The sequence below is a fragment of the Mustelus asterias genome, unplaced genomic scaffold (assembly GCF_964213995.1).
Source record: "Mustelus asterias unplaced genomic scaffold, sMusAst1.hap1.1 HAP1_SCAFFOLD_731, whole genome shotgun sequence".
Lineage (NCBI taxonomy): Eukaryota > Metazoa > Chordata > Chondrichthyes > Carcharhiniformes > Triakidae > Mustelus > Mustelus asterias.
Genome location: NW_027590680.1, coordinates 95,131 through 115,890, shown reverse-complemented (window position 1 = coordinate 115,890; position 20,760 = coordinate 95,131). Strand labels below are relative to the sequence as shown.

At 45.8% G+C, this 20,760-nt stretch overlaps 3 protein-coding genes across 6 annotated transcripts in view; 1 reads left to right on the top strand and 2 right to left on the bottom strand.

The window, feature by feature from the left end:
- Nucleotides 1-1,113, bottom strand: part of LOC144487311 (uncharacterized) — a 15,260-nt gene extending 14,147 nt beyond the window's left edge. The window contains 1 exon segment of the mRNA XM_078205388.1: nucleotides 999-1,113. Coding sequence (XP_078061514.1) covers nucleotides 999-1,113 — 115 coding nt within the window.
- LOC144487314 (uncharacterized) lies at nucleotides 857-20,760 on the top strand. 4 transcript variants are annotated; one of them, XM_078205393.1, is made up of 4 exons: nucleotides 857-919; nucleotides 10,552-10,631; nucleotides 15,579-15,682; nucleotides 19,813-20,760. In XM_078205393.1, exon 4 carries the CDS (start codon nucleotides 19,916-19,918, stop codon nucleotides 20,615-20,617), a length of 702 nt encoding a protein of 233 aa, XP_078061519.1. In that variant the 5' UTR covers nucleotides 857-919; nucleotides 10,552-10,631; nucleotides 15,579-15,682; nucleotides 19,813-19,915; the 3' UTR covers nucleotides 20,618-20,760. The 4 variants fall into 4 exon arrangements, with proteins under 4 accessions (XP_078061519.1, XP_078061521.1, XP_078061520.1 ...); XM_078205392.1 differs by lacking the exon at nucleotides 857-919 and adding an exon at nucleotides 9,026-9,113; XM_078205395.1 differs by lacking the exons at nucleotides 15,579-15,682; nucleotides 19,813-20,760 and adding an exon at nucleotides 12,343-13,827.
- Nucleotides 3,006-9,268, bottom strand: LOC144487313 (uncharacterized). The gene is made up of 2 exons (XM_078205391.1): nucleotides 9,178-9,268; nucleotides 3,006-4,736 (listed from the first exon to the last, which is right to left on the bottom strand). Exon 2 carries the CDS (start codon nucleotides 4,631-4,633, stop codon nucleotides 3,872-3,874), a length of 762 nt encoding a protein of 253 aa, XP_078061517.1. The 5' UTR covers nucleotides 4,634-4,736; nucleotides 9,178-9,268; the 3' UTR covers nucleotides 3,006-3,871.

The following is a 20,760-nucleotide window of genomic DNA, read 5'->3' as shown; positions in this document are numbered from 1 at the left end:
AAAAACTTGCCTCAAACATCTCCATTAAACCTTGCCCCTCACACCTTAAACCTGTGCCTCCTAGTAATTGACTCTTCCATCCTGGGAAAAAGCTTCTGACTATCCACTCTGTCCATGCCCCTCATAATCTTGTAGAATTCTATCAGTTCACCCCTCAACCTCCGTTGTTCCAGTGAGAACAAACCAAGTTTCTCCAACCTCTTCTCATAACTAATGCCCTCCATACCAGGCAACATCCTGGTAAATCTTTTCTGTACCTTCTCCAAAGCTTCCTCCTTTTGAATGGACCTACCTCATATTAAGCTGATCTTTCTCTTCACCCTTTCTGTAACTGTAACACTACATTCTGCACTCTCTCCTTTCCTACTCCCCTATGTACTCTATGAACAGTATGCTTTGTCTGTACACCGCGCAAGAAACAATACTTTTCACTGTATCCCAGTCCATGTGACAATAATAATTCAAATCAAACCCATTGCTGCATTTCCTTCCTGAAGCCACATTTGTCCACTGGGGCCTGGCCCCGGGAGGAAGCGCTGCAGCTGCCGTTGTGTTGGGTGTTGAGGCGGTGCCGCTAGTTCCTTATTGGGGGTGTTGAAGCCTCCACTGGGTGTGTGGAGCCTCCCCTCCCACCCACTGCCCCTAACGCTGCCTCCGCTTATCCGCCTCCTTCCCGCCTGAAGATCAAACAAGCGCCGGTCCCTGGGCATGAGCCGCACTGCGCATGCCCAACGTCACAATGCCCGGGGACTGATTGACGGCGGTTCCGGGCCAAGAGGAAAAGGGGGCGGGGCTGGAGGACCGAGCGGGAGAGGCTGGTCCTCCAACCAGAGTGAATAGGGGAGGGGTCTGAAGCATGCGCAGTGCGGGTAATGGCGGCGGACGGACGGTTTTAACTCGGATCCAAGATCAGTTCAAGGTAAAGGGCGGCGCGCGGAGAGCGATGAATGTGGCGGGTGGGTGGAGAGCCTTCGTAAACATGTTGTTCAAATCCAAACCCTGGAAAATAACTTCCCGGGCACCCTGTTGGTACCAAATTGGAGGCGCAACTTGTCGTGTTGGGCTGGGCTGACGGCCGCCAATCTGTTGGTGGCAATGTCTATCAGTGCGCATGTGCGGCCGGCATCTTTGTAAGGGGCAATGTGCAGCAGGGATCGCCATGTTTGTAGGGGGCGCAGGAGTGTCTACCTTTGTGATGTATGGGACCTGAACCCACTGCCGTCCATGTTGTGCAAGTACATCCACCCTGCTGATAGGGAGGGAATTCCAGGATTTTGACCCAGCGACTGTGAAGGAACGGCGATATATTTCCAAAATGTGGAGATGCCAGCGTTGAATTGGGGTAAACACAGTAAGAAGTGTCACAACACCAGGTTAAAGTCCAACAGGTTTATTTGATAGCAAAAGCCACGAGCTTTCAGAGCCCCAAGCCCCTTCTTCAGGTGAGTGGGAGTTCTGTTCACAAACAGGGCATATAAAGATACAAACTCAATTTACAAAATAATGGTTAGAATGCGAGTCTTTACAGGTAATCAAGTCTTAAAGGTACAGACAATGTGAGTGGAGAGAGGGTTAAGCACAGGTTAAAGAGATGTGTATTGTCTCCAGCCAGGACAGTTAGTGAGATTTTGCAAGTCGTTGGGGTTACAGACAGTGTGACATGAACCCAAGATCCCGGTTGAGGCCGTCCTCGTGCGCGGAAATTGGCTATCAGTCTCTGCTCAGCGACTCTGCGTTGTCGTGAAGGCCACCTTGGAGAATGCAGAGACTGATTGCCAAGTTCCGCACACATGAGGACGGCCTCAACCAGGATCTTGGGTTCATGTCACACCATGTGTAACCCCCACGACTTGCCTGGGCTTGCAAAATCTCACTAACTGTCCTGGTTGAAGACAATACACATCTCTTTAACCTGTGCTTAACCCTCTCTCCACTCACATTGTCTGTACCTTTAAGACTGGATTACCTATAAAGACTCGCATTCCAACCATTATTTTGTAAATTGAGTTTGTGTCTTTATATGCCCTGTTTGTGAACTGAAATCCCATTCACCTGACAAAGGAGCAGCGCTCCGAAATCTAGTGTCTTTTGCTACCAAATAAACCTGTTGGACTTTAACCTGGTGTTGTGAGATTTCTTACTGTGTTTACCCCAGTCCAATGCCGGCATCTCCACATCATTCTCGGTGTGAACAGGAGGGGATGTGTTTGGAGACAGAATGTCCCAGTTTTCACCCTGACATTCCCAGTATGAACAAGATGCTTGATCGAATGGGGATGTTTTAAGACAAAGAACAAAGAACAGTACAGCACAGGAAACAGGCCCTTCGGCCCTCCAAGCCTGTGCCGCTCCTTGGTCCAACTAGACCAATCGTTTGTATCCCTCCATTCCCAGGCTGCTCATGTGACAATCCAGATAAGTCTTAAACGATGTCAGCGTGCCTACCTCCACCAAAGACATAATTTCATTGCCTGGTAACTAACCTCCTTGAGCTCAGCTCATTCTGGGCTGGGAGTGTTTGATGGGGCGGTGTAGAGGGAGTTTATGAAAACTGTGCCGACTCTCTGGCGCTGTTTGGGGAAAGGATGTCCCAATTCTCCATTTTTAAAAGGTCAAAGAGAGGACCAGCTGGATTAAATGGTGTTGCTTTATGACATAATTTAATCGCCTGGTAACTAACCTCCTGGAACCCAGCTCATTATGGGCTGGGAGTGTTTGGTGGGGCAGTGCAGATGGAGTTTTTCTTATCCAAAGTGTTCCTCCTCTCTGGCACTGTTTGATGTGGCATGTAATGGGAGTTTTCCTTTGTACCGAGCTTGGGCAGTGCTTCCCCTGGGAGTTTTTCACAGGATGATTTAGAGAGAACTTTCCTCTGTACCTTAGATGGGTTGTACATACCTTAGGAGTGTTTGATGGGAAAGTGTAGAGGGAGCCTTGCACTGTCCCTCACAAGTGTTGCAATTGCCCTGCATGATTTCTACTTCACAACATGTACATTAAATTTTGATTTGATTTATTGTCAAATGTATTGGGATCCACTGAAAAGTATTGTTTCTTGCACGCTATACAGACAAAGCATACCTTTCATGGAGTACATGGGGAGAAGGAAAGGATAGGGTGCAGGTACAGGTAGGGTGAAGAGAAAGATCAGCTTAATATATGATAGGACCATTCAAACATGACAGTAAGGAAGAAGTTGTTCTTGAGTCGTTTGGTACATGTTTTCAGACTTTTGCATAAATTTACTGAGAAGGTGGTGGTGAGCTGCCTTCCTTCAGTCCATGTGTTGTAGGTACACCCATAGTGCTGTTAGGGAGGGAATTACAGGATTTTGATCCAGTGACAATGAAGGAACGGTGATGTATTTCCAAGTTAGGAAGGTGTGTGGCTAGGAGGGGAATTTCCAGCAGGTGGTGTTCCCATGTGTCTGCTGTCCTTGTCCTTCTAGATGATGGTGGTTGTGTGTGTGGGAAGAGATTGACTCAGTCATTTATCTGCTTTGTTTGTGGGAATACATTTGTTGACAACGGATCCACTGCTTTTCGGTATTTTCCTAATACACCACAATCCAGTTGCCTCCTCATAACTTCACGGTTACTTCTGTTAGGATTTAAGACTCCTGTTTCAGATTGAGTAACATTGTTTTCAAACTTAGTGTAAAATTCTATTATAAATTTATTATATATTTCGCTCTCAGCCAACCTCACTAAAAACAGATCACCTCTGATCAGCATCACATTTCTGTCTGCGCATCGAGGTACCCTGAGGTTGTGAAAGGCACTATATAAATGAAAATTCTTCCAACTGCAGCCCAGTTGCTGTGGTTATCAGCAACAGCATCAAGACTCCCCTGTTTTATAACGAACAAGGTTCACCCCCGAATCTGATTAACAGCAGTAATAACTGCTGAATCAGAACAGTGCAGTTGCTTGTGAACCCGCTGGTGTCTCACAAGGTTGGATGATTGAGTGAATCCCTTCCCACACACTGAGCAGCTGAATGGCCTCTCCCCGGTGTGAACTTGCTGGTGTCGCAGCAGGATTGATGATTCAGCAAATCCCTTCCCACACACACAGCAGGGGAATGGTCTCTCCCCGGTGTGAACTCGCTTGTGTCTCAGCAGGGCCGATGACTCAGTGAATCTCTTTCCACACACCCAGCAGGTGAACGGTCTCTCTCCAGTGTGAACTCGCTGGTGTGTCAGCAGGTGGGATGACTGAGTGAATCCCTTTCCGCATTGGGAGCAGGTGAAGGGTTTCTCCCCGGTGTGAACCTGCTGGTGTCGCAACATGTTTGAAAATCGAGTGAATCGCTTTTCACACAAGGGGCAGGTGAATGGACTCATTCCAGTGTGACTGCATTGATGAATTTCCTGATCAGAGGGATAACAGAATCCCTTCCTGGTATCCCCACATTGTCCACATGGACTCTCCCCAGTGTGACCAAATCGATTCGTTTCCTGATCAGACGGATAATGGAATCTGTTCCCAGTATTCCCACATTGTCCACATGGACTCTCCCTGTTTCGGTTACACTTGTGCCTTCCCATATCAGTCGATTGGTTGAATCCAGATCCACACATGGAACACGTGTACAGTTTGTCTTCGCTGTGACTGCTGCTCTCCCCTTCCATGATGCCAATGATATTCAGTCCTGATGAATCGAGCGACTCGGTGAGATTGATGTGATGTCTGGTCTGAGCTTCCTGTTCATTTAACTATTTATATTAGTAATTACTGTAAAGAAAAAAGGACCATTTCAGGGTGGACAGTTTTATAACTTTACATTATTTTTATTCCCTTGAATCCCACTCTCCCTCCTCTTTGTTGAAATGAGCCTCTCTCACAATACTTTTGTCCTGTTCAAATGACAACAGCACAGAGGGACAGTGTCCCTTTAAATATGCAGATCACCTGCCAGCACCACACATGCTCAGTTGGCTCAGGCCAATGGGACCAGCACAGTGCCTCCACAGTGGGCTGCTGGGTAAGGAGCTACAGCAGATGAGCTGGGGTGGGGTGGGGTGGGGTCAGGTGACGTTACGGGGATTGAAATATCTGGTATTAGTGATGGTGTGGATATGTGGTCAGAAACTCATCTTGGGGTCAAATCTGACATGGAGATTGTGAAGAGTGTGATTCAGCTTCAGACAGCTCCCAGGGAGAGGGATGGACTTGGCAGTTCGGGAACAGAATTTGTAGTGGTGACTGAAGACAATGACTTTGGTCTTCCCAATTTTTAATTGGAGGAAATTTCTGTTGATCCAGTACTGAATGTGGGATAAGCAGTTTGATAATTTAGTAACAGTGGAGGAATGGAGAGGGATGGGTAGAGCTGGGTGTTGTCAGTGTAGATGGGAAAACTAACACGGTGCTTTTGGATGATGTCATTCAGTGGCAGCATGTGGATGAGAACTAGGAGGGGCCAAGGATAGATCCTTGGGGCTCACCGAGTTCAGGGGGTTTGGAGAGGAAAGGGAGATTGGAGATGGGGCAATAGTTGGCAAAGACTGTGGGATTGAGTGTTTTTTTCAGGGTGGGTGATTTCAGAGGATTCAAAAGTGAGGGGGACAGTACCAGGGAAAAGAGAGAACCATTAACAATATCACCAAATGTGGGGAAGTTGGATGATCAGCAATTTAGTGAGAATAGGGTCGATGGAGCACGGGGTGGGTCTCATGGACAAGATAAACATGGAGCGGGCACGAGGGGAGATAGGAGAGAAACTGGAGAAAGATGTCTGTTCTGGGCTTGGTCAAGAGGGAACTTTAGACATGGTTTGTCCCAGTAGGCGAGTGGAAGGGAGGGATACAGCAGCGGCAGCTGATCGAATTATCTCAATCTTAGTAACAAAGAAGCTTCATGAACTCCTCACACTTGTTGAGGTGAGAATAGAGGAGATGGGCGAGAAAGAGACCTTCAGAAGGAACTAACTAATGTTTGAGGTGTTAAAGATTCAACATAATGTGCGAACACAATGTTGACTTATTTAACTTTTATCCAGAGTATTAGCCCATGTAACTGGGTTGAAGTTTACCAACTAAGCTTTGACAAAGGGTCATCTGGACTTGAAACGTCAGCTCTTTTCTCTCTTTAAAGATGCTGCCAGACCTGCTGAGATTTTCCAGCATTTTCTCTTTTGGTTTGAAGTTTACCAACATGAACAGAAACAGACCCCAATGAACATGGATCAGTCCTGATCTTATTAACAGTAAAATCTAATCACCTTAGTTACCTATGAACTCGCTGGTGTGTCAGCAGAGGGGATGACTGAGTGAAGCCCTTCCCACACTGGGAGCAGGTGAATGGTTTCTCCCCAGTGTGAACTCGCTGATGTACAGTGAGGTCAGATGATGTCTTGAACCCAGCGTCACAGTGAGAGCACCTGAATGGTTTCTCGTCAGTGTGGACACGTTGATGGCGCATCAGTTCTCTTGAAGTTTTAAAGCACTTCTCACAGTCTGGACATTTAAAAGGTCTCTCCTCAGTGTGAACTCGTTGATGGTGGAGCAGTTATCGGGAACTTTTGTAGCACTTCCTGCAGTCTGGACATTGAAATGGTCTCTTCTCATTGTGAACACTCTGGTGATTCAGCAGAGTGGATAATTGAGTGAATCCCTTCCCACACTCAGAACAGGTGAAAGGTCTCTCCCCAGTGTGAATTCGCTGGTGTGTCCGCAGGTTAGATGACCAACTGAACCCATTCCCACACACAGAGCAGGTGAATGGCCGCTCCCCGGTGTGACTACACTGGTGTTCAATGAGTTGAGATGATTGTTTGAACCCAGTCCCACAGTGAGAGCATCTGAATGGCCTCTCATCACTGTGAGCACGTTGATGGAGTATCAGGTCCCGGGAACCTTTATACCACTTCCCAGTCTGGACATTTAAATGGTCTCTCATCAGTGTGAACTCGCTGGTGCGCCATCAAGTCAGATGACCGAGCGAATCCTTTCCCACACTCTGAGCAAGTGAATGGTCTCTTCCCAGTGTGAACTCGCTGGTGTCTCAGCAGGTTGCCTGACTGAGCCAATCCCTTCCCACAGTTGGAACAATTGAAAGGTCTCTCTCCAGTGTGAACTCGCTGGTGTTGCAGCAGGCTGGATGAGCGAGAGAATCCCTTCCCACACTTGGAGCAAATGAATGACCTCTCCCCGGTGTGTCTGGGCTGATGAGTTTCCAGTTCACATAGAGATCTGAATCCCTCCCCACATTCCCATCGTTTCTCCCCACTGTGAATGACGCTTTATCCTTCTATTTTCACGATTCACAAATATTCAGGTTCCGATAAATTAGGTGACTTCATTTGAATCTGATGGGATGTTTGGTTTGAGTTTTCTGACTGCAAATCCTCCCCTTCTGATACCCCGTGGAATTGATCTCAGACAGTAAAATGGGAGCGAGAGAGAACTCACAAAAACAGGTTGTGAAATTGAGGTGAATGAATTTGGTGTTATATGGGGCTGACCCGGAGGGAAAGGTGACCATGAAAGCTGTTGGATCTTTTGTGAAAAGTGATCAGGTTCAATCAGCTCCTTCAGGGAAGGGAGCCTGCCACCCGGTCTGAGTCTACACATAGATCTGCACGAACACAAGCAATAGGAGCAGGAGTAGAACATTTGGCCTGTCGAGCCGGCTCCAGCCATTCAACATGATCATGGCTGGTGTTGGTCTTCAATTCCACTTTCCCGCCAGCTCCCCATATCTTTCACCTCCACCTCCAGCCACCCCCCCCCTCTCCCCACCCCGCCCAGGAAACCAAAAATCTCTCCATCCCATCCTTAAACTTAACCAACGATGGAACATCTACCACCCTGGGCTAGAGAATTCAATGTGACAAAAGAGACAGAAAGAGTAAGAATGAGAGAAGTGGGTGGGAGAGACATGGGCAATGGAGAGGCATTTTATAGACCTAGAACAGAGCCACAATTTGATAGAATCTCCGAAACCCTCAACCTCCACCACCTGGATGGACCAGGGCAGCAGGAGTATGTGGACACCATCACCTGCAAGCTCCCCTCTGAGCCACGCACCATCCAAATTCGTCTGACATTCTGAGAAGAGTGGACCCATTGCACTCAGTTCCTCACCAGCAGCTCTATCCCTGTCCCTGCCAAATGAATGAGGCTGAACCAGACTTTTTTTTTAAAGGTTATGTGCTTACTCGCATCAAATCTTGTTCGGCCATCACCGTAGAGCTTACCAGTCTACAAACACTTCCTTTTAAGAAGCACCAAATTTTTAAATTTCTCATTCCTGTTTACCTACATAGTTGCAATCATCCAAATTTATGTAATATTTCTCAGCCACACAGGCTCTTAAGCATTTCCGATTTTAATCACTCTCCCAGTAATGACCTTTTTCATTTGTCCAAGTCACAAGCTCTGGAATTTCCTCCTTAAGCCGCTCTGATTCTCTACCTCACTCTCCTTCGTTAAGACTACTCAAAACTGATGGCACAGTGGTTAGCACTGCTGTCTCATAGCACCAGGGACTCAGGTTCAATTCCAGCCTCTGTGCAGAGTTTGCACATTTCCCCGATGTCTGCATGAGTTTCCTCCGGGTGCCCCAGTTTCCTCTCTCACTCCAAAGATGTGCAGGTTGGGATGAATGGCTATGCTGCATTGCCCCTTCATGTCAGCAGGGTAAATACGTGGGGTTACAGGAATAGGGTCTGGGTGGGATTGTTGTTGATGCAGTCTCGATGGGCCCAATGGTTTGCACGACAGGGATTCTGTGATCTCGTCATTTGGCTCAGTGTCAATTGTTATTTTGTAACATTTCTCCGAATTGCCTTAAAACTTTTATTTTGTTGAAGACACTACATAAATAGAAATGATTGTCACTGCCCTGGCCATTTATCGTTGTTCTGCCTCAATAATAAGAAACTGGAAGTGGAAGCGTGAAGCAGGTTGATTTCTCGTGGAAAAAATAATCAAAATTATTGCCCCCAACAAAGATGGCGGTTGCGCATGCGCTCTACCTGGTACCCGAATAAAACTGGCGGCTGCGCATGCGCTCTATCTACTGCGAGTGCCCGGATAAGGATGGCGGCCGCTAACCCAGCTCTGTGAGAAAAGCACTCCAGGGCGGGGGAACGGTCCCCGGGAACCGGTGAGTTATTCTTTCTCATTTGCAATCTATATGACATGCTTACGAAGCGTATCCAGTCACTGACCTGATCCATCGCTCCCGCCATTCTCTCCTGGACGGATTGCAGATCGGAAAAAAAACTTCCCCATTGCCCTTAATCACACTGCGCATGCCTCACTCAGCCTCGCCTCTCATTCATTCCGATTGGTCCGCCAGCCCCGCCCCCTCCTCCTATTGGTCGGAGCTGCTGTCAATCAGTCCCCGGGCATTGTGAGGTGAGAGGTCAGTGCCTGGGGCCGGGGGATTACAATGAACATTCTCCACTCTCACTATCCACCGCTTCCGTTTTCTCCCCACAAGCCACCTCCAATAAAGAGAGCAGGGGGGACACACTGACCTAGTGACAATGTCGCTGCATTAGTAATCCAGAGAGACAGCACAATGTTCTGGGGACAGGGCTTCAAATCCATTCAATTAATACAATCTGCAATTTAAAGTTAGATTCAGTGATGGTAATCATAGGATCCCTGCAGTACAGAAGACTATTCGGCCCATTGAATCTGCACCGACCTCAATCCCACCCAGGCCCTATTCCCGTAACCCCACACATTTACCCTGCTAATCCCCCCTGACACTAGGGTCAATTTAGCACAGCCAATCAACCTAACCTGCATACCTTTGGACTGTGAGGAAACTGGAGTACCTGGAGGAAATGCACGCAAACATGGGGAGAAAATGCAAACTCCACACAGACAGTGATCCAAGCCGGGAATTGAACCCGGGTCCCTGATGCTGTGAGGCAAACCCATTGTAAACCCCTGGTAACTGAGGTTCCTCTGAGAAAATCTCCACACACACAGTTCTGGACGCAAGGTTAGAGTCATAGAGGTTTACGGCATGGAAACAGGCCCTTCGGCCCAACTTGTCCATGCCGCCCTTTTTGTTTAAACCCCTAAACTACTCCCAATCGCTTGCATTTGGTCCATATCCCTCTATACCCATCTTACCCATGTAACTGTTAACGTCTGTTATTCTGTCTGGCCAGTCAGAGTGATTCAGATTCATGTTTGTCACAAGTAATGAATGAAATTATGCTCAATTTGTTATTTTTGTTAAAATTGTTTTTTTTTGTTAAATTTGTTAAAAGGATCTCGAAAGAATTATCCAAAACTTAATTTGGATTTCCAGGGAGGAGGGAGAGTGTGTGGGATGGGGATATACAGATTTGAATTGTCTGTTGAGAATTTCTATCCTGGACTGACATTGGTTACATTTGTAAATTCCATTGACAACATATTAGAAGCTGAGGATTTGTGGAGAAGATATTCAATTTAGGATCAATTCAGGACCAAATGAATTTGGGGGAATGAAAGTGGAAAATATTCCACCAAATGAGAACTGTCTGTTCAGAATTTCTATCTTGTACTGACAGTGATGACTTTTCAAACTCCTTTATCAGGTTATTAGAAGCAGAGGATTTGGAGGTGGGAAACGCAAACCAAACATCGCATCAATATCTGATACTCAATGAATCGGAGTGTGAGTATTATTGCCCTTTGAATATGGAGGGAAGATTGTTTTAACAGTTGCATAGTGTATAAAACATTGCAATTGAAGCAGAGAGAATCCGTACATGTGTACTGTGTACGAGGCTTGAGCTGATCATCCAACCTGGAGAGAAATAAGGACACCAGCATCACGGAGAAACTGTGTAAATGTGGAGATTGCGGAAAGGGATTCAAATACCCATCCTTGCTGGAAATTCAGTCACACTGGAGAGAAGCTGTTCACTTGTTCCGTATGTGGGAAGGGATTCACTCAGTCATCTGAGCTTCTGATACATCAGAGAGTTCATACTGGACAAAAGCCATTCACCTGTTCTGTTTGTGGGAGGGGATTCATTCAGTTATCCCAGCTGCTGACACACCAGTGAGTTCACACTGGGGAGAGGCCATTCACCTGCTCTGTGTTTGAGAAGAGATACACTAATTCATCAAAAATTCTGACACACCAGCGAGTTCACACTGGTGAGAGACCATTCGTTTGTTCCATGTGTGAGAAAGGATTCAAAACTTCATCAAACCTTCTGACACACCAGCGAGTTGACACCCGGGAGAAGCCATTCACCTGTTCAGTGTGTGCAAGGGGATTCAGTCAGCTAGCCCACCTGATGACACACCAGCAAGTTCACAAGTGACTGAAGGGTTTGGATTCCACTGATGTTGCTGGCGTTCATCATACCCAGGACTGAACCATGTTCATTCTGACAATTCAGGTTTGTTTCTCTGATGTTACCAACCATAATACTGGCTGGAGTTTAAGATTCTAGTTAATTAGCTGATTATGTTCTTGGACCTGCAGTCTCCCTTTAAGAATATGTGCCTGTGATCATTCCCCTGAATTCAGAGACTGAACTTGTGGCAATGTCGCTGCATTAATAATCCAGAGAGGCAGCACAATGTTCTGGGGACAGGGCTTCAAATCCATTCCATTCATACAATCTGCAATTTAAAGTTGGTCTCAGTGGTGTTGACCAAGGCTCCTCTGAAAATATCTCCACACACCCAGCCCTGAACACAAGATTCAGATCCATGTTTTTCACAAGGCATGAATGAAATTATGTTCTGTTTGTTATTTTTGTTAAAATTGGTTATTCTTTTGTTAAATTTGTTAAAAATTTGGGAGCTTTTGGAACACTGCTCCTTCATCAGGTGAACACGCTCACCTAATGAAGGAGCAGTGCTCTGAAAGCTCGTGATACCAAATAAACCTGTTGGACTTTAACCTGGTGTTGTGAGACTTTGTACTTCTCCCTTATATACTCTATAAATGGTATGTTTTGTCTGTATCGGTTGCCAGAAACATTACTTTTCACATGTCACAATAAATCAAATCAATGTGTCATCATCCTGGGCTCGGAACCAGGAGGAGGGAATGTTGTGACTTTCTCTGAATTGTTACAGCACAGAAAGAGGCCATTTGGCCCATTGCGTCTGTGCTGGCTCTCAGAATGAGCAATTCACTGAGTGGTATTCCCCTGCCTTTTCCGTCTAACCCGGTTCATTCATCCCCTTCAGATAACCAAATTCAGAGTTTGTATCCTCTGACAGTGATGGATTTTGGAAACTCCTTTTCTAAGGGGTTAAAAGGGGAGGATTAACACACAGCAAACTCAAACCAAGAGAAACGTTTGTTCTGAATGTTATCCTGTTCTTACATTGACAGCTTTTCTAAAATCTTTTTTCCACAGGGAGTTACAATCGGGAAACACTCGTCAATATCTGACATTCACTCGATTCATCAGGAGCTGAATATCATCAACCTCTGAATGTGGAAGGAGAAACGTTTGTCTGTTCTGTTTGTGGGAAAAGAATTTCAAACATCAGTGTGACTAGAAAAGCACCGAGACACACACACACCTGAGTGGGAGTGTTCCAGTGAACTGACTGCGGAAAGAGCTTTAACCAGTTACACAGCCTGAAAAAACATCACACCATTCACAGTGAGGAGAAACTGTACATGTGTTCTGTGTGTGGCCGAGGCTTCAACTGATCATCCAACCTGGAGAGACACAAGGACACTGGCACCATGGAGAAACCATGGAAATGTGGGGACTGTGGGAAGGGATTCAGTTGTCCTTCCCATCTGGAGGCTCATCGACGCAGTCACACCGGGGAACGGCCATTCACCTGCTCTGTGTGTGGGAAAGGATTCACTCGGTTATCCTGTCTTCAGACACACCATCTTGTTCATTCTGATAACAAACTTTTCACTTGCTCTGTCTGTGAGAACAGTTTTAAAAGGAAACCGGATTTGCTGACTCACCAACACATTCACACCGGGCAGAGACCGTTCACCTGCTCTGCGTGTGGGAAGGGATTCACTCAGTCATCCAACCTGCAGACACACCAGCAAGTTCACACTGGAGAGAGACCGTTCACCTGCTCCGAGTGTGGGAAGGGATTCATTCACTCATCAATTCTGCTAAAACACCAGCGAGTTCACACGCGGGAGAGGCTGTTCACCTGCTCCGATTGTGGGAAGGGATTCATTCAGTCATCCCACCTACTGAGACACAAACCAGTTCACACAGGGGAGAGGCCATTCACCTGCTCCCAGTGTGGGAAGAGATTCACTAATTCATCCCACCTACTGAGACACCAGCGAGTTCACAAGTGACAGCAGGGATTGGATTCTGCTGTTATGCTGCTGTTACTCACATCCTGGACTGAACCATGTTGATTCTAACTTTTTCAGCTTTTTCTGGAACATAGGAGGCTGAGTGGTAATCTTATAGAGGTCTATAAAATAATGAGGGGCATAGATCAGCGAGATAGTCAATATCTTTTCCCAAAGGTCGGGGAGTCTAAATCTAGAGGGCATAGGTTTAAGGTGAGAGGGGAGAGAAACAAATGTGTCCAGAGGGGCAATTTCTTCACACAGAGGGTGGTGAGTGGCTGGAACAAGCTGCCAGCGGTAGTAGTAGAGGCGGGTACAATTCTGTCTTTTAAAAAGCATTTAGATAGTTACATGGGTAAGATGTGTATAGAGGGAAAAGGGCCAAATGTGGGCAATTGGGACTAGCTTAGGGGTTTAAAAAAAAGGTCAGCATGGGACAAGTTGGGCCGAAGGGCCTGTTTCCATGCTGTAAACCTCTATGACTATGTTAATAATCCCAAGAACTGAGCTGGAGTTTAAGATTCTGAAAACACATGAAATAAACCAGCTCAGTGTCAAACACCCAGTGTGTTGCGTATTTGTTAAGAGACTAACTGAAATCCTGTTCTCGACTGTTCCATTTCTGGGTCTTCTCTCAGTTGAAGGAACATTTATATTTGTGTTGAGCCTTTCATGATATCAGGTTGTTCCAAAGTTTTCCTAGCCAATCAAATTCTTTTGAAGTTCAGACAATGTTGGAAATACAGCAGCTCATTTGCACAGCAAGATCCCATGGAAAATAATCCAGACAATGTATTTGAGTGATCTTGATTGAGGGATAAAGGTTGATCAAGACTCTTCCCCTGCTCTTTGAAATAGCATCAATGGATCTCTTATGCCTGACTGTTCAGTCTTACTTGGAACATAGGACCTCTGACAGTGCGGGGCTCCCTCAGTACTGCAGTGGAATGTCAGTCTGGAATTTCTGTTCACTTCTCTGGATTTGAAACCACAGCCTCCTGACTCAGATATGAGAAAGCAATCACTGAGCCAAGGTTAACACCTCATCATTACAGTGGATTATTTCAGTTTTCAAACCTCTGGTTACCCTCATGGACAAATCCCAGCTGCCCATTCCTTCAAGAGTGTCTCTCTTAGCCTGGATATCCTGAGGAGGTGTCGGTGACACAGCCATGTAGCTGTCCTCAGTGTTTAATGGCACAGTGTGGACACAAATCCACAGGAAATAGTCTCACAACACCAGGTTAAAGTCCAACAGGTTTATTTGGTAGCACTAGCTTTCCAAGCACCGCTCCTTCATCAGGTGAGTGCCCGATGAAGGAGCGGCACTCCGAAAGCTCGTGCTACCAAATAAACCCATTGGACTTTAACCTAGTGTTGTGAGACTACTTACTGTGCCTACCCCAGTCCAACACTGGCAACTCCACATCACAAATCCACAGGGACAGTGAGAGTCTGATTCAATGTTGTACAAATCTGTTCAATATTTCATCCTTGGCTCTGAGTCTTTGGGTGATGATTTAAATCTGATGTCCATTAGTTGCTGACTCATCGACTTGAGAAATAGTTTTTTCTCATTCACCTGATAAAATTTTGAACCCATCCCCAGATTTTCAATCAGTTCTCGTGAAAAGAACCCCAGTTTCTATCATCTTTCCTGATAACTAAAGCCTCTATTCCCTGTGATTGTCTCAGTGAATCTCTTCTGCACCCCTCATGATTTTGAATGTTTCTATCAAATCTCCTCTCAGTCTTTTCTCCAAGTGAAAGAGTCCCAAATTCTCCAATCTGTCTTCATCACTGAAGTTTCTCATCCCTGGAATCATTCTCCTAAAGCTGATTTTCCAGCCTTTGTTTTCTATTTCCATGTGGAAAGAATTGCTACAAGAACTGGAAAAACTCAGCATGTCTGCCCGCATTTATCAAGAGAGAAAGCAGAGTTAAGGTTTCTGGTCCTTTGACTTTTCGTCACAGTTGAAGAATTACTGCCCGATTTCACTCTGAGCTCCAATCTTTCACACAATGTTCCCTTGTTCTTGATTCCCCCACCAGAGGAAATCATTTTTCCATATCTACCCAACTGAAAGGATAAACTGATTTTGGTCAGTTCCCTTTAATCTAGATCAGCACAAATTTCCCTTTTACATTCCAGGACCAGCAGCATTTCAGGAATGGTTTATAACAAGAAATTCACAATTTCCTATCCCATGAAGAAAAGGTTATGGTTATAACTTAATACTGGATTGGTGCTGAATCTGGACATGTAAAGCCAGGTTAAAGTTTAAAGTTGAGATCATTTTTTTAAAGGTGAGATCATGTACTAGCGGACTCAAGAACAGCTTCTTCCCTGCCACCATCAGACTTTTGAATGGACCTACCACAATAAGCAGATCTCTCTCTACACCCTATCTGTAAGTGCAACATTATATTCTGCAGCCTTTCCTTCTATGCTATGTACTCTATGAACGGTATTTATTGTCCGACCAGCATGCAAGAGACAACACTTTCACTGTATCCCAATAAATGTGACAATAATAAATCAAATTTTTTCCACTTAGTAAGGAAGTTAAAACTAGAGGACACAGCCTCAAAATAAAGGGGGGTCGGTTTAAGACAGAGTTGAGGAGGAACTTCTTCTCCCAGAGGGTGGTGAATCTCTGGAATTCTCTGCCCACTGAGGTGGTGGAGGCTACCTCGCTGAATATGTTTAAAGCGCGGATGGATGGATTCCTGAGCGGTAAGGGAATTAAGGGTTATGGGGATCAGGCGGGTAAGTGGTACTGATCCACGTCAGATCAGCCATGATCTTATTGAATGGCGGGGCAGGCTCGAGGGGCTAGATGGCCTACTCCTGCTCCTATTTCTTATGTTCTTATGTAAATCAAAACAGAGAATTGTTACAATGATTAACCCGGAAGAATTGAAGACACAGAGGATAAGATAAACTTTGAAAGATTGAATATTCGAAGGTAAAGTAAAAGTATTTTTTTTATTAGTCACAAGTCGGCTTACATTAACACTGCAATAAAATTACTATTAAAATCCCCTAGTCACCACACTCCGGCACCTTTTCGGGTACACTGAGGGAGAATTTAGCATGGCCAATGCACCTAACCAGCATGTCTTTTGGACAGTGGGAAGAAACCGGAGCACCTGGAGAAAACCCACACAGACACGGGGAGAACATGCAGACTCTGCATAGAAAGTAACCCAAGCCAGAAATTGAACCTGGGTCCCTGGTGCTGTGAGGCAGCAGTGCTAACCACCGTGCCCACGCCCCTGGTGGAGGGATGTGGGGAAGAAGGACTGATGATATGAAAATAGTAAGAAGTCTCACAACACCAGGTTAGAGTCCAACAGGTTTATCTGGAACCATGAGCTTTCGGAGCGCTGCTCCTTCATCAGGCGATATGAAAATACAAGCTGGACTGCAGTGAATGAACCTGAGTGAAGTGGTTCTGATCATGTTGAGGGTTTGTTGGGATGGTCACTCTCCTTTGTTCAGACACAACATGTCCCAACATCCAACTGCAAGACTTCTTTTCTGCACTGCCAGCGCAAGCGCAGTTTTCCCTTGGGTGACGTCATTGGAACAGCCTGTCAACGTGTTCGCGCACGTGCAGATTCTGAGCTAATCGCGCAGTCGCAACCATGCGGTGACGCCATCACACGCACACCATTGTGGTGTCATCACGCCCACTTCCGGGGTTCCCACAGTGGCGGGAGTTTTGAAATCTCTCTCTCTGGTTTCTGATCTTTCCAGCTGCAGCTCCCAGAAGCAGATTTATCTTTAAAACAGCGGCATTGTTTCAGAGGCGAGTGCTTGTGACCATTCCTCTGAAACTGAGAGTTTTTAGTGGTGTGTTCTGTTATCTGAGAGAGGTTCCACGTGTGGCTGGTCTGACTTCTTTACTGTGGATCATAGAATCATAGAAACCCTACAGTGCAGAAGGAGGCCATTCGGCCCATCGAGTCTGCACCGACCACAATCCCACTCAGGCCCTACCCCCACATATTTTACCCGATAATCCCTCTAACCTCCGCATCCCAGGACTCTAAGGGGCAATTTTTAACCTGGCCAATCAACCTAACCCGCACATCTTTGGATCTGAATCCATGTCCATCCATTGCTCAGTTTTACCTCTGCCCTCCCTGATCACCTTTCTGTCATTGTCTAACTTCCCTCTGTCTCTAACGCTGGGTATGTTTTAACTGTGTTTAATATTTTACTGTTAGATTGTCGAAATGAAGTTTCAACTGTTGTCCCTCCCCCGACTATGTATTGATGGTGATATTTGAATGCAGTCAAAAAATCTGGAATTTAAAGTCTACTGATGACCATGAAACCATTGTCGATTGTTGTAAAAAACCTATCTGGTTCACTAATGTCCTTTCGGGAAGAAGATCTGCTGTCCTTACCTGGCCTGGCCTGGCCTACATGTGACTCCAGATTTTCAGCAATGTGGTTGACTCTTATCTGTCTTCTGGAATGGCTGAGCAAGCCACTCAGTCCAAGGGCAGTTAGGGATGGGCAATAAATGCTGGCTAGTCCTTCTTCTGTGAATGACTTTTTAAAAAAATTACTAGCTTTATCTTCCCACAGCATAGAATCATGGAATACCTACAGTGCAGAAGGAGGCCATTCAGCCCATCAAGCTTGCACCAACAATAATCCCACCTAGGCCCTATCCCCATAACCTCACATATTTACCCTGCTAACCCCTCTGACAGTAATGGGCAATTTAGTTTGACCAATCCATCTTACCTGCACATTTTTGGAGTGTGGGAGGAAACCGGAGCACCCGGAGGAAACCCATGCCAGCACAGGGAGAATGTGCAAACAGCACACTGACAGTCACCCAAGGCTGGAATTCAACCCGGATCCCTGGTGCTGTGAGGCCGCAGTGCTAACCACTGTGCCACCGTGCATCTTTCAGCATCAGGACGTTTTTTTTTTCCTGTAGTCAATTTCTCTTCCACTTCTGAGCTTATTGACCATCAAATCCTGCACCATTTTTATTCTCCAAATTTCATTCTGCAGTACCTTCCTGAATTGTTCATTCTGTCTCTTTCTCTCGCCACAGGCAGTACCCGGCCTGCTGAGTTAGCAATTAACAATCAGCCATGGTCGGAAATATTTGGGCAGATATCTAAAAGCTTGGTCAAAGAGGTAGATTTTAAAGAGGAAAGGTAGGTGCACAGCTGTAGAGAGCGAGGAGGCCAGAATTAGAGGAGTGGCGATTTGGTCAGCATTGTGCATCTGGAGGAGATTATAGAGATCATGAGAGTCAAGTCCATGAAGAGATTTGAAAAATCATTTCAACAATTAAGGTGGTGTCTTAACCAGAAGCTTGTGAGGGTAAGATGAGGGTTTCAGTGGACAATGAGATGAGGCAAAGGTGAAGTTTGATGATACTCTGACCAAAATAGGATTCTAATGATGACATGGAAATGTGGTCAGAAACTCATCTTGGGGTCCAATATGAGGGAAGGTGGTGGTGTTATTATTCATTCATGGGACGTGGTCATTGCTGGCTGACCAGCATTTATTGCCCATCCCTAATTGCCTGAGGGCAGTTGAGAGTCAAGCACATAGCTGTAGCTCTGGAGTCATGTGTAAGCCAGACGGAGTAAGGATGGCAGATTTCCAAATAGGCTTTTACAACAATGGTTACATGGTCATCGGTAGATTCTTAATTCCAGCTAATTCTTTGTTTATTGAATTCAAATTCCACCACTTGCCATGGTAGGAGAGAGGGAGAGAGGGCAGTGAGAGCAACTTGCCGTGGTGGGATTCGAACCTGGGTCCCCAGAACATTGGCTGAGTTTCTGGATTAAATAGTCCAGTGCCAAGACCACTTGGCCATCGTCTCCCCATCATGGTATTGTCGCTGGACTAGAAGCCCGGAGACCCAGGGCAAGATCTGGGGGCCATTTGAATTCAATAAAAATAAAATTTAAAAAGGCTAATGACAATTGTAGCAACCCACCTTGATTCACTAATATCCTTTAGGAAAGGAAATCTGCCATCCTTATTTGGCAATATGGTTAGGGATGGACAATTAACATTGGCCCAGCCAGCAATGCTCACATCCCATTAATTTAAAAAAACACAATGATACAGATTGGTTCTGCCACAGTTGTCAGGAAGAGTCAGCAGCCAGGAATTGGACAATGTCTTCAGATTTCCCAGTTTATTATTGGAGGACTGGTGTCAGACAAATTAAACATCAGGCTGATGTGCAGGGCAACTTGGAGGTGATGTTCACATATAGCTGCTTACCCTAGTCATTCTAGACTGCGGAGATTGAGGGTTTGGGAGATTCTGTCACAGTTCCTGTCAAGTTGTACATCTATAAAAAAACTCTACTTCGCTCTGCCTCTCTCACCTCTTTCTCTCTCATCCCATTGCTGTGGCAAGTTTCCTGCCCTCATGTTGATTCCATAAATCAGCAGATCCATTCCGTTCAATTTTACAAACTGCCTTTGTGATCCTGTGGGTTTTCTCATTCTCTCTTTTTTTCTGTTTTAAATCTCTCAGAATATTTGAAGAGAAGGATTTGCAGTCGGGACATTCAAACCCACAGCAGAATCTGACAGAATTACCCAATTTATCGTAACCCGACTATCATTTTACTTTGAACATGGATGAAAAAAGCAGCGTTCACAGTGGAGAGAAACCGTTTATGTGTGCTGTGTGTGGACAAGGCTACAGTCGATCATCTGGCCTGTCGAAACACAAACGCAGTCACACTGGAAAGAAGTTGTGTAAATGTGGGGACTGTGGGAAGGAATTTAATTTCCCATCTGATCTGGAAATGCATAGACGCTGTCACACCAGGGAAAAGCTGTTTAACTGCTCCGAGTGTGGGAAGGGATTTAATCGCAATGCGCATCTGCAGCAACACCAGCGCGTTCACACGAGGGAGAGACCATTCACTTGCTCAGTGTGTGAGAAGGGATTTACTAGTTCATCTATCCTGCTGAGACACAAGCAGGTTCATACGGACGAAAGACCTTTCAAATGCGCAGAATGCGGGAAATGCTTTAAAAGTTCGAGGGAACTGATGAGCCATCAACTCATTCACTCTGATGAAAGACCGTTCAGGTGCTCTCACTGTGAGGCTGGGTTCAAGCATTCGTATCAACCCTCTCTCCACCAGCGCACTCACACTGGGGAGAGGCCGTACACCTGCTCCCAGTGTGGGAAGAAATTCACTCAGCCATCCCATCTTCGGTTACACGAACGAGTTCACTCTGGGGAGAAACCATTCACTTGCACTGTCTGTAAGAAGAAATTTGCTCATTCATCCCATGTGTTGAAACACCAGCGAGGTCACAAGTAATTGCAATGATTGGATATTGTTAATCACGTCCGGGATTGAACTGTGTTCATTTGGGGTCTGTTTTTGCTGATGTTACTAACCTCCAGTCCAGTTATACAAGTGCTAATCTCCTGGCTAAAAGTCAAATAAACTGGCTTTGTGTT

Bases quoted from the DNA above. Each gene is read 5' to 3' on its own strand.
- LOC144487313 (XM_078205391.1), bottom strand. From the start codon at position 4,633: ATGGAAGGGGAGAGCAGCAGTCACAGCGAAGACAAACTGTACACGTGT.
- LOC144487314 (XM_078205393.1), top strand. From the start codon at position 19,916: ATGGATGAAAAAAGCAGCGTTCACAGTGGAGAGAAACCGTTTATGTGT.